Source organism: Apus apus, chromosome 18 (genome assembly GCF_020740795.1).
Source record: "Apus apus isolate bApuApu2 chromosome 18, bApuApu2.pri.cur, whole genome shotgun sequence".
Taxonomy (NCBI): Eukaryota; Metazoa; Chordata; class Aves; order Apodiformes; family Apodidae; genus Apus; species Apus apus.
The window spans coordinates 11,468,038-11,481,094 of NC_067299.1; the positions used below are offsets into that span (position 1 = coordinate 11,468,038).

The following is a 13,057-nucleotide window of genomic DNA, read 5'->3' on the forward strand; positions in this document are numbered from 1 at the left end:
CAAGGCAATGCTGCTCAAGAGTGACTCTGCTGCCTGGGAGATCCTTGCAGTAGCAGATGAAACGGGAGCTGCCTCCTGCCCCAGGGAACTCAGGCACTGCTGGGAACTCACTGCAGGAACATCACACAAGGGAGGAGGGGACAGAGCACACTGCCTGCTGCCTGGGGCAGGAGCTTGCTGGGGAATCCAGGCAGCAACACTGAGTGTGCAAGGAGATCTGTGGGGGCAGCAGGCTCAGCCAGGCCAGCACAGGAGGTCCTCTGCACAGAGATGTTGGGGATGTTTTTGCCCAAAGCTGACCCGCTCACCTCCCACAGTTTCTCCAAAACCCTATCAGAACCCCACAGAGCTTCGTACCCACCACGGAACTGCAGAAAAGGCAGAGCCCACCCTTACGTGCTGAGCTAAACCCATTCCGTGTGGAGAAGCCTCCAGCGTCAGAGGCAAAGCAGTCCAGGCACATCCTGGCTGCACTCCACCAGGTGGAGGAGAGCAGCTCTGCCAGGCCTGCAGCAAGGTGGAAGAAGCCATCACAGAAGCAGCAGGAAGCACAGAGCTCAGGGGGATGCTCCAAACACAGCCCCAGCCCCTAGCCCCCCACCCATAGTATGAAACAAGTGTCCCAGGAAAGTAAAAGCAAAAGTGCAGCAGGCCAGGCTCTCACCAGCGACCTGTTGTTCTCCCCGTGGGCCCTTCTGCCCCTGCACTTTTATCTGCAGCGTGGCCTTATCTGTATCAGGGTGTTATCTGGATCAGGGTGTTATCTGCATCGGGGTGTCATCTGCACTGGGGTGTCATCGGCAGCAGGCACCCTGCAGAGCTGACCCACAGGGCTTGGAAACCCCCAGTGGTGCAAGGTCCAAGGCATTGCAGCACCCACTGCCCTGGCAGGGAGGCTCCTCTGCACCCCCACCTGGGTAGGCAGCCTGATGCTCAAGCTGAGCTCCCCCACTTGTTTTGGGGGGCAGATGTAAGGCAGCACTTGGCCACTGTTTGAGAGTCTTGATTCCTTCTGAGGATGTCTGACAGGGACCGGCATCCTTCCCTCATGGTGCTCTTCATCCTTTGCTGCTCTTGAAGTTTGAAAAAGATGTCTGGATATCCATCTATGGAGCCAACAGCTCTGCTCAGCACATCCTATCTCACCTCCTCAACCCAACCAGCCCTGTGTCACTATTGTGGTCTGGAAGGCTCCATGAATGCTGCATCTTCTGCACTTCCCTGTGCAGACAGGGCAGCAGGAGGAGACACCTGATGATGGTCTGAACAGGCTCCACCACCTTTCAGTTGCTGATCTGGAGCAGCTCAGGTGGGTCTCACCCTTGCCCAAACTGCCATTGGACTGGGAGCTCACCTGAGCACCACCTCTTCCTGGCCAAAGCCCCTCTCTCTGTCCAAGTACAACCCAAGCTGATGGACAAACCCTCACCATGTGACAGCTTTGCCCAAGGCAGAGCAGTGGCATCCTGCTGGGTCAGGCAAATGATGTGGAGACCAGTGACAAGTGGTGTTCCTCAGGGATCAGTGTTGGGACTGGTGTTGCTCAACATCTTTGTTGGTAAAATGGATGGTGGGACCAAGTACACACTCAGAAGCTTTGCTGACAACACCAGGCTGTGGTAGATGTGTTGAAGGGAAGAGAGGCCATCCAGAGGGACCCAGACAGGCTTGACAGGTGAACCCATCCAAACTTCAAGAAATTCAACAAGGCCAAGTGCAAGGTCCTGCACATGCGTTAGGGCAATCCCAAGCACAAATTCAGGCTGGGGGATGAAGGGATTGAGAGCAGCCTGGAGAAGGACCTAGGGGTGTTGGGTGATGAGAAGGCCAACATGAGTTGGCACCGTGCACTGGAGCCCAGAAACCAACCGTGTCCTGGGCTGTGTCACCAGCAGAGTGACCAGCAGGGCCTGGGAGGGGACTGACTCCTCTGCTCTGGTGAGACCCCCCTGCAGGGGGACCAGCTCTGGGGTCCCCAACACTACAAGGACATGGAGCTGTTGGAGCAAGTCCAGAGGAGGCCACAGAGATGATCCAAGGGCTGGAGCAGCTCTGCTCTGGAGACAGGCTGGGAGAGTTGGGGTGTTCAGCCTGGAGAAGATAAGGCTCCAGGGAGACCTTAGAGCAGCTTCCTGTGCCTGAAGGGGCTCCAGGAAAGCTGGGGAGGGACCCTTCTGTGATCCTGTGAGCTTGGCCTTTCTGAGACAGAAGCTGAGGACCTGCCCGAGCTGCCACCAGCAGTGCCTGCCCAGGGCTCTTGTGCACCGGGGCAAAGTGTGCCCACTTTTTAAACCCCTGTCTGTGTCCTCCCTCTGCTGCCCCACACAGCTCACCCATTAGAAGGGGAAGACTTTTCAAAAGCCAGTGGGACAGTTAGTGTGTATCTGTGCTGATAACTGCATTTCACAATTAGGAAGTTACTTAATTTCCTCCAAACTGCTTCAGAAACCATGAAAGCAGGAGGTCTGGAGAGATGCTGTGTCTCTTCAGTCTTCCCAGATAACCATGTATGGGGAAGGCCACAGATCTGGGTGAGCTTTCTGCTGCAGATCAGTGCAAGTGGCAAGCCCTCCTGCCCATCACCTGCAGCAGCTGAGGAGAGACCCTGTGCTGTTCCTCAAGAATACCTTGATGCAAGCAACAGTGCCTCAGAGCACAGACCTGCCACCAACACAGCAATTAAAGCAGAACATTTAGATTCTATTTGCATTTTACCTGATTTGTTTCTTGTAACCTTCTGCATTTAGTTAACAAAGCCTGAAAGTCTAAAACCTTTCTCAAGACTTCTCTCAGCTTTGCTCTGAAGCCTGCCTGGTGTCAGGGAACCAACTGAATTGGGGTGACTTTGCTAAATGATGAGAGTCTGTGTCTATCACAGAAAAAATTGCCAGGAGGCAGCTCAGCACATGCCTGGGGATTAGAGACAAGATGCACCTTCTGGTGACAGGGTGAGGAGGGAGGAGAGGAGCAGCAGGAGTGATGGAGCCATCCTGCAGGCACCAGCTGCCTCCAGCTCTGGGCAGACCCCAAAACATTAGTCACTCTTCTTCTTCCTCAGGGCTTTGTTCTGCAGTTTATCTCCTGATGAACTGATAAAAGCAATGACAATTTATTTCAAAAGACCTTAAAAGAACTAAGGAAACTCCAGCTGGTAAATTCAGTTAAAACAGCAACCAACTTGGCAGGGCCTGTTGAAGATAAATTACTGGGTTGCTGATGACTTTCATGGCTTAAGTCTGCTCCAGAAGTCATGGGAACTCTTTCCAGCATTCATAGCTCCAGCAACTTCATTCCTTCAAAACTTTCAACCTGTCCTTGCCCCGAGTCCTCTCCACCACAGCAGACAGCAGGTCACTGCAGTATCAGGATCCTCCTGGAACATCTCACTCCAAGGCTCAGCAGGTTCCCAGCCAAGTCCCTCCTGTCAGGGGAACTATGCAAATTCCCCAGAAAAGCCCACAGTGCCTTTTGTCACTCTGGCTGAATTCCCAGAGGACCAAGGTACAGAACAGCCACTCCACACAACTGACCCCTCCAGTTACACACTGGTGGCCTCTGCAGAGTCCCACATGACACCAGAGATCGAAGGGCCAAGTGCCCTGATGGGACAATGAGGCACCAACTACTCAGTGAGTCACCAGAGCAAGGTACAGCAACAAGACCTGCAGTCTCTGACCTCAGAGCTTCTGGGATTGCTTTTTCTTCCCTTCTTTTAGCCAAAGTATAATGGAGCAATAAAGAACATAACCCAGCTGAGCTGGTCTGGCTGGATGAGATAGAAAAAGCAACCTTTTTTATTCTTCTCTCCTGGGGTCAGATGCCACAGGCAGCTGCTTTGCTGAGTTCCAAACATCTTCTAGGCAAAACAGGCTCTAAAACTGCAACTCCTGGGAAGACTGGAGGAACACTCGGTCACCTCCATCCCCCTCTCACCCTCAGAGAGACCACACAGGACTGGACACTGAACAGCCCAAAACTCATGTATCTGGTGTGGTGGAACAACAAAAATTAACACCAATAATAACAGTGGTTTTTATAATCCACATTTAGACTTTTGCACAGGGCAGCAGTCCCCAGAAGAACCCCAAACTGAGAGACATGGAAGCAGCAAAGCCTCTTCAGTAGGCACAGCTCCGAGGCTGTTGATCTCCAGGGAAAGAAACATGGGAGAAGACCCTCACTGCAACCTCTCAGCAGCTGCTGGCAGTGACTGGACAGGTCCCACTGGCTGGACAGCACTAGTCATTGCTGGCATAAGATATGCCTGGACTGTCTCAAAGTTGCATCAGATGTTTAGGAAGCCTGCAAGTGGACTGTGGGCTCCATCTGCAAAAATTGTTGTGGTGGGGCTGGTCTCTTCTAGGGCCCTTCTGTCATTCTGAGACATGACAGGGAAGGGGGGGGTGTACAGGGTGGCCTGGGTGCTCCTGCCAGCCTCGGGCCCAGCAACACCACCAACCCCCAACCCTTCTGCCAGAGGCATCAGTACCAGCACAGCCACTCCAGCCCCGTGCCCTTTGCTTCATAGAATCACAGAATTCCAGTCTGGTTTGGGTTGGAAGGGACCTTCAAGATCATCTAGTTCCAACCCCCACCTCCCACCAGACCAGGTTGCTCCAAGCCCCATCCAACCTGCCCTTCAACACTGCCAGGGATGGAACAGTCACAACCTCCCTGGGCAAACTGTTCAAGTGTCTCACCACCCTCACAGTGAAGAATTTCCTCCTAATGTCTAACCTGAATCTCCACTTTCCAGTTTAAAACCATTTCCCCTCATTCTATCCCTTCCTGCCCCTGTAAAAAGTCCCTCCCCAGCTTTCCTGGAGCCTCTTCAGGCACTGGAAATTGCTATAAGGTCTCCACAGAGCCTTCTCCCCCCCAAGCTGAACACCCTCAACTCCCTCAGCCTGTCTCCATACCCAGCACCCACCTACAGGTGAGAGCAAAGAGCAGAGAACAGACTTGCAGTAAGAACCTGGTTGTGCAGTTCCCCCAGGCTTGGTGGCACCTGCAGCGAAGGGGTCCAGAGCAACCACACAGGGACTAAAGCTGCATGAGGCCATGTAGGCAGTGCAGCAGGGCCACTCTTGTGTCCAGCTGAGGTCTGCACATTGTAGAACCACACTCAGACAGTGTCCCACCACGTAGGTGTAGGCTGGATATCAGGAAGCACCTCCTCATGGAGAGGGTGATCAGACATTGGGATGGACTGCCCAGGGAAGTGTTGGAGGCACCATTCCTGGAGGTGTTCAAGGATGTGGCACTTGGTGCTATGGTCTGGAGGTGTGGTGGTGTGAGGTCATAGGCTGAACTGGAAGGTCTTTTCCAGCCTTGGTGAGCCTGTGATTCATGTAATCACACCCTGGGGCTTTCTCCTCCAGGATGAGGTCTCTGAAACAGGAGAGGCCAACTCACCTCCCAGAGAAGGCAGCTCACACCATGATCCCAGCAAAGATGGGCGCCTGTAGGAGATGTAAGTGATTGGCATCATTTTACCCTCTGCCCACTCCCCCTTAGAAGAAGCATCACTGAGTCTTGTTTTTTTTAAGGAAAATGTATTTTTGTGAAAATAGACTTTATTGTAATAAAATCTGATATTAAATAAAAACATACCATATCACCAACACTTGTGGCCACTGTGCTGGCATCATTCACCTACCTCACATTAACTGTCCTTCCCAAAACAAACACCCCACTGAAACATGCAAAGAAACACTGAAAAGGGTAGAAACCATGTAGTACAAAACTCTCCGTGGCTTAGAAAGGGATGTGTCTTAACTCAGGGAATACATCATCTGGTATGAAAATAGCTGCAAACTCTCCATCATCCCCAGCTCTGCTCTCCAAAGGCTCCAGCTTGGGAGCAACTCACTGGAACAGCCAAATGAAACTGCAAACCAGGCAGACAAAAAGTAACTGAGAAATAGATAAATAAGGAAATAAATAGATAAATAAATAGATAAATAAATAGATAGATAAGGCGGGGTCCCCAGCCAGCGTGTGGTCAAGGTGAAGCAGCCAAGAGCAGCTCACCCCAGCCTACCCGAGAGGCAGAAGGATCGACCCCTCTCCGGGGTATCGCTCCTTCCATGGGAACCCTCGTGCTGCAGGTGACGGAGGCAGTGTGGGAGGCTCCCAGGCACAGCTGCTTATTTACAGGTTTACAGTACAAGTAACTCACTCGTCAGCCCAGAGACAGCACAGGGGGATTCATGGGAATGGAAAAGTGCAAATTTTCTTTGTAGGAAGTGAAGGAGTTGACACAACCTCCTTTGGACCAGAGAAATACCAGGGTGTGCAGTAAAAGGGATCTCTTCTTAAAGGGGCCGGGGCTTTGCTGGGAAAAGCCATGTAGCTAACTTACAGCCAGAGTATCATTTCTAAATGAAAATATTTACAGGGAACTGGTGCACTGAGGACTGCACGGACCAGAACACACTGCTGTAGAGGCAGCTGTATCCTAGAGCTGAGGCCTCACACACCCCCATGCCACAACACTGTGTTCAGAGCCACTGCCCACACTGGGCAGGCACCCATGGCTGGGCTCTACACAGGGACCACAGCTCACAGACCCACTGAAGAGTTTTCTCTATTCAACATACACTGTCTCCCTATGAAAATACTCTAATCAGCTTATTGCAGAGGACCTCTCCTGAATGTGTGGTCTGCACAGGCAGTCTTTACAGAAAAATAAATCCCTTGTTAATTTTTCTTACTGGACCCAAGTCTTTTGAAGATCTTTTTTCCTTTGAAGAAGAAGCCTCTCCTCTTTTTCCTCCGACCAGGTACATCACTGCATTTGAGAGCAGCCAGCAATGCCTGCTCAGGACACTGCTCATCCATGACAAGGCAGGAAGGTGGTTGTGTAGGAGTCAGTGAGGATTCACTCTGATTAACAGACTCATCTGGATTTAACTGAGTGGGGAAAAAGAGAAAACAAAACAAAAAATCAGAAGTTAGAGCTGATGAAGGACATCATGCCAATAGAAGCCTCAGCCAGAGAACCTTGCCTTCTCCCCACAGTCCATCCTTTACCCTGCATGGCTCAGCTCCTCTGCAGTTGCAGATCTAGCGAGGAAGTTTCCAGTAATTTTTTTTGTACCCACTGCTCAGGCCCTGCCCGAGCTCAGCCATTCTGAAATTCCTTAACTTTGGGCTAAGAACAGGACAGCAGAAAAGCCCCACTGAGGTGAAAGATGCTGTTCCACAGCTGGAGCCATAGAGAGCACAGCTGGCTGGATCCCAATGCACCAAAACCTGCTTGTGCTGGGGGAGCCTGGTGAGCTCCCAGCACACTCTGAGACAGAGGTAGGACATTAAAAAAACCCAACCTAATAAGAAAATGGGCTGCACAAGACCTTCAGAAGTTCAAGGAGGCTTCTGCAACAGTGGCCATGCTCTGTAAGAAAAGAAATCGAGACCCTTACAAGGCTGCTCAGCCTTTCAGGTCTTGTCACAGGAGCAGCAGGAAGCAAAGTCTGATGCTCTGTGGTGGCACCAATAGTGGAGAAAAAGTTCATGATGGAGAAGGACAGGGAGAAGTCTTGGATCAAGTGGCACACAGCAACTGGCATGTGTTCCTGAGTCACCGAGCGTTTGAGAATATTAACTGGGATCCACAGTCCCAAATGATGCACTTTATGCAGCTCGTTTTGGAAAGGGCTTCCAGAAGTCAGGAGGTGACTGAGTCTGGGCTCGGCTTCCTCTTCATAGAACACTAATGGCAGCTCAGTTCCCAGCAGCAGTTCCTTTCTTTCCATGACCTCTTGCTGGGTTTAGGTGTCCAGACAGGGACCATTTCTGATCCAGCAGGGCAAGCTTTCGCAAGAAGCTGCAAAGTCCACCAGGGAAGAGGCTCTGGGTTTCTGAGGCCTCAGAGAGCTGTTTTCCCACTGCTTTCTCTTCCACATAGCTTTCACAGCCCAGCATCTTCCAAGCTCCCAGCTGCACATCCTATTATGGCATTACCAAAAACATACCATGACACGGTACAGAGCTGTGAAATGTCACACTGTCTAGTTCCCTGGGGTCAAAAGCAAAAGCAGCACTGTCCTATCACCCTACTGCTGATACAGCACCACACCTCCTGTGACAGAGCACAAACAGTGGCTGTGACCTCTCCGCCCCCATGCTGTTGAATTCCAGTAGCTTCAACCTGCTGCAGGAAGAAAAAACTTCTGGTGTAAGGTGAGCAGAAAGCTCTTCTCCAGAGTGAGACTCAGCACGTGCAATACCTCTCACAGTACAGAACAGAATCGTAGAATCATTAATGTTGGAAAAGACCTCTAGGATCAAGTCCAACCATCAACACACCACCACCGTGTCAACTAAACCATGTCCTGAAGTGCTACGTCCACATGTTTTTTTGAACGCATCCAGGGATGGTGACTCCACCACCACCCCAGGCAGCCTGTTCCAAGGCCTGACCACTCTTCAGTGAAGAAATTGTTCCTGATATCAAATCTGAACCTCTCCTGGAGCTCATCCTATCACCGGTTACATAAGAGACCGACCCCCCCCTTCACTCCAACCTCCTTTTAGGCAGTTGTAGATAATGAGAAGGTCTCCCCTCAGCCTCCTCTTCTGTAGACTAAACACCCCAAATTCCTTCAGCCACTCCTCACAAGACTTGTGCTCCAGAACCTCCACCAGCTTCGTTGCTGTTCTCTGGAAATGCTCCAGCAACTATCAAGTCAGTCCTGAGCAGAGAGTACAGGGCTTTGAAAGAGCTCTGTCTTGATGTCAACACACCACTCCTCCCAACTTCAGAATGTTGAGGGTCAACTGCCATCTTGCAGCAATCACTTTCAACTGTCCCAAGTGCCAGTGCCATCAGACCCTCTCTTACCTGAGCTAAGGTCTCTGGCATCAGGGAGAGAGATGTAACTACTCTCAACCTCTCCTCATGACAGTAAGCAACAGAGTAGCTGATTTTTCCTGAACTCACACTCTGTTTTCACCTGGAAATCTTGTTCCACACACTTTCAGAGGCACTTGTCCAACTCCAAGCATGCTGTGTTGAAAGGCCAGCTGCTGCCAAGGCTGTGCTGCAAAGGGCTTGATGGCCCTTGGGAAAACTGCCTGCAAGGTCACTCCTCCACCCAAGGCTGCAGCACCCACTGCAATTCTTGTGTTTCCTGACAGCAAGCACCAGCAACGTGAAATGCTTGGTGTTGATGGCCCAAGTGCTGGTCAGGTCTGGGAAGTCTGGAAATAAACCCAAATGAATCCAGATGAACCATTTTCAGCCAGTAACACAAGACTTATGGAGGCAAAGATAAAAGTAAACCACGTCAGGGCTAAATTGGTAGCCCACTGGGCTTCAGAAGCTGTTTATGTATCGTGCAACAAAGAATCCTTGGACAAGATACACAAAAGCACTGGGCTATCATCAGAAGGGGTCTCATCATCATGCAGTGAGTGCTCTCCCCTATGAAGCTCAGCAGCTCCAAAGGATGTAGGAGCCATGGAAAAGCTGCTGTGCAGCTGGGGCAGCAAAGCTCTGTGCCCATGAGCCCCTCAAAACCACTTTTCTAGCCAGGGTGGGACAGTTTTAGGGCAGATCTGAAGTGGCCCAACAAATCTTACATGATTTCCCATGTAGACTTAATGCAGGAAAGACTGTCTGCAAAATGAGAGGCAGTTACCCAGACCACCTCACAAATGTCACAACTATTTGCTGTAATAAGGATGCTGCAGTATCAGTGTCATTATCAAGTATGAAACAGTTAAAAGGAAGGGACCAGTAGTTTCCTGTCTGGGTGGCTGAAAGTCCTGCTGATTCCCAGCTGTGGAATATTGTGCCCAGGCAGATTTCCACACCCAGGGCGACTCATATACAAGCACATGCAGGTATTCTCAGAAGTCTCTATGCAGCAGATAAGCAACAGAAGTAGTTCACAGATTTATCTGGTAAGAGACAAACGACACTAAAATTAAGGATTCTTCTCTGAGAGAAATATGAAGTAAAAATTTTTCTGCCAAAATCCTGATAAAAGCTACCAGGGTTGACAAACAGAAGAGTCACAATAGTTTTCAGGGGTGGTTTTCAGTGCTGTCTCAGGTATCTGCACAATTTCAGGAAAACAATGTTTCAAACTAAGAAAAACACAGATTTGCTTCCACTGTCCTCCAAAACCAGGGGCCTCACCCCACCCTCCCCACCTCCCAAATTGTTTAAGTGTTATCAGATAGAACAATTATCCTCACAAAGTTGGGTTTAGGGACTAAATGTTACTACTTCTCAAGTATTGAGTGAGTATTTATTTAGGAAGGAGTAAAATCAAGACCAAACAAACCCACAGGCTGAATATGGGGTGTGCTCAGCCTGAGCAAGAACTTGCCAAGGCCAAGCAAAGCTCTGGTTGCTGATGTGCTTGAACACGAGGTAGAAGGGCCAGGATTAATTTACAAAGCAGGTATTTTCTAAACATTAATATCCAGCACAGTCCCACCATGGTCCCCAAAACCATGAGATAATTGTTCCAAACCACTGCATTTCATGTGCTGAACAGATCACAGCTTGTCTTTAATATAGAACCAATATGGCACCAGAAGCTCAGGAGGTGGACTTGCCAGCAGAGCCCCAAACCAGCCTGTCAAACTACAAGCAAATAAAAGGAGAAAACTAAAGGTGCAGGACCTTTTAATATGCTAGGCTGGGTGGGAGGGTGAAGAGGTCTTCTCACATAAACTTACATGGTTGCTCTCTATGTATCATTCATATCTATCACTGGACTCTTCTCTTCCTCATTCTCTGAAGAAAAGAACCATCACGGGTACATAATGCAGGCAGAAATAAATACATGAAATCAATTAGAATCGAACACTTTCTGAAGTGCTTTCACAATCAGTCTTTGACAGAAACTGTATATTACTGATGCAAAAATATTCATCTGACAACTGCAGCATTAAAGCAACTACTCTAAGTGGGTGAGTATGAGTGTTTCAGGGCCCTACTTGTGACCATAACTTCTTGGATACTCCTCTTCATGCTGTATTTTTTTCTTGTTTAATCCCATCCCCAATTATTGTCAGTTTGAAAGTTAAACTGCTTCAGCTTTTTTAATTGCCAGCATTTTAAGATTCAGAAATAATTTCAAATTGGCCATGTTCCTCAGGTCAATTTGGAAAGTAAATTGTCTTTATTCCCAGGTCTTTGGCATAGCAGCAGGGAGAGGGGAAGTGTGAAGTTCAGAGAGGGTGAAAACATCAAATCCAAGAAGTTACAAGCAATTTTAAAATCACTCATGATCATGCTGGAAAAGCTTCTGATGAGATTAGGACTAGCTTTAATACAAGCCCAAAGCTCTCTGTGATACCATGGTGTGTAGATGTGTCCCCTGATCTGCTGGGTCTTAGCTGGGACTGGTAAATTGGATGGGAGTCTGTTTTGCCATGCTGTCCTTCAGAAGACTCCAACAATACCTTTCCAGAGGCTGCCAGGCATCTCTTGCCTTCAGTGATTTGTTGCACACCCTCCACTGCCCCATCCCAAACAGCAGCAGCAAAGGTTCTCTTTGTGTTGCACGTGCCAACAACACACTTTGACCAGTGTGTTCCTTACCTCTACTGAGAGAGTATGTCACTGGTGTTTGGAAAGCTGCAGGCATGGCTGTGTCACTGTGAGAGCTCACTCCAGCTCTGGGCTGGCTCTCAGAATATTACAGTGTATATATGTATATGTAACAGAATCATAGAATCATCATCAGGGTTGGAAAAGACCTTCAAGATCATCAAGTCTAACCATCCACCCTATAACCCCCAACCACTAAACCACCTTCTGAAGCACCGTGTCTGCCTGTTTTTTTTAACACCTCACTGGGCAGCTGTTCCAAGGCCTCACCACTCTTTCTGTGAAGAAATTCTTCCTAATATCCAATCTGAACCTCCCCTGGCACAACTTGACCCCACTTCCTCTGGTCCTGTCACTGGTCACCAGGGAGAAGAGCCCAACTCCCACCTCACCACAACCTCCTCTCAGGCAGCTGTAGAGAGCAATGAGGTTTCCCCTCAGCCTCTTCTCCAGGCTGAACAGCCCCAGCTCCCTCAGCCTCTCCTCATCAGACCTGTTCTCCAGACCCCTCATCAGCCTGGTTGCCCTTCTCTGTACCCTATCCAGCACCTCAACGTCCTTCCAAAACTGCACACAGGGCTCAAGGTGCAGCCTCACCAAGGCCAAGCAGAGGGTAAGGATCACTTCCCTGGTCCTGCTGGTCACACTATTCCTGATGCAGGCCAGGATGGTGTTGGCCTTCTTGGCCACCTGGGCACATGTATGGTTCCAAGCCAGAATCAGCCAGGACAGGGATCCTGGTGAAGCAAGGAGGCAGCAGGACAGGAGGCAGAGTGTCAGTACACAGAAGTAGCCAACACAAAGTCATGCCTAGATAGTTAACATGGATTCCCACTGAAATAAAATTGGTTTAATCATCATCAACTGAATTTTCTGAGACCCCAGACTTCAGACTATGAGGAAGAGCAGTTCCTGAATCAGCTGAATACCAAAACTATCAACTAAGGCAACAGATTCCTGCTCTGCAGACCCAAAGCCAGAGCTTAAAACAAGCTCTGCTCTGCTGGGAAGCTCTGCTGGGTCTCTGGCAGAGAACTGAAGACAAATGGAAAGGTCTAAAGAGCAGGTAAACCTGAAAGATGTCTATTTTATGGATGTTGTTTTTATCACATTTGAAAGGCATTTCTGTTAAAAAAAAAAAAGTATCATGAACCATAGGAAAAAAGCTTAGAGCCTTGAGCACGCAGGGGCCAAACTGCTGCACCCAGGGGAGCAGCCACCCACAGGGACATGGCAGGTCAAACTGGTGTGGCAGTTTCTTCACCAGTAAAATAGATGGAATGCAAACAGGAATATCTGAAAGAAGAGCAGTTTTGTTGCGTATGTTACTCTGCTTATAAGTCACTTTCTTACTCTCCCTTAATAACACACCATTAGCTAAATCAAACCAACCCTTTACATCTGCAAGAGGCAAGATCAGCTCTCCAAGACCTGAAGGTTACCTCAACATCCCAACGGCTTCTGGGACGACCCAGGCTGGGG

General features: G+C 49.5%; 1 protein-coding gene across 11 annotated transcripts in view; it reads right to left on the bottom strand.

The window, feature by feature from the left end:
* Positions 1-5,558: 5,558 nt before the first annotated feature.
* TSPOAP1 (TSPO associated protein 1) overlaps positions 5,559-13,057 on the bottom strand; it is a 68,730-nt gene continuing 61,231 nt past the window's right edge. For 10 of the 11 annotated variants that reach the window (XM_051635517.1, XM_051635515.1, XM_051635509.1 and 7 more), the window contains one exon: positions 5,559-6,915. In XM_051635517.1, coding sequence (XP_051491477.1) covers positions 6,703-6,915 — 213 coding nt within the window. In that variant the 3' untranslated portion in view covers positions 5,559-6,702. Of the gene's footprint in view, positions 6,916-10,698; positions 10,757-13,057 lie in introns of all 11 variants that reach the window. The other variant, XM_051635513.1, reaches the window with a different exon arrangement.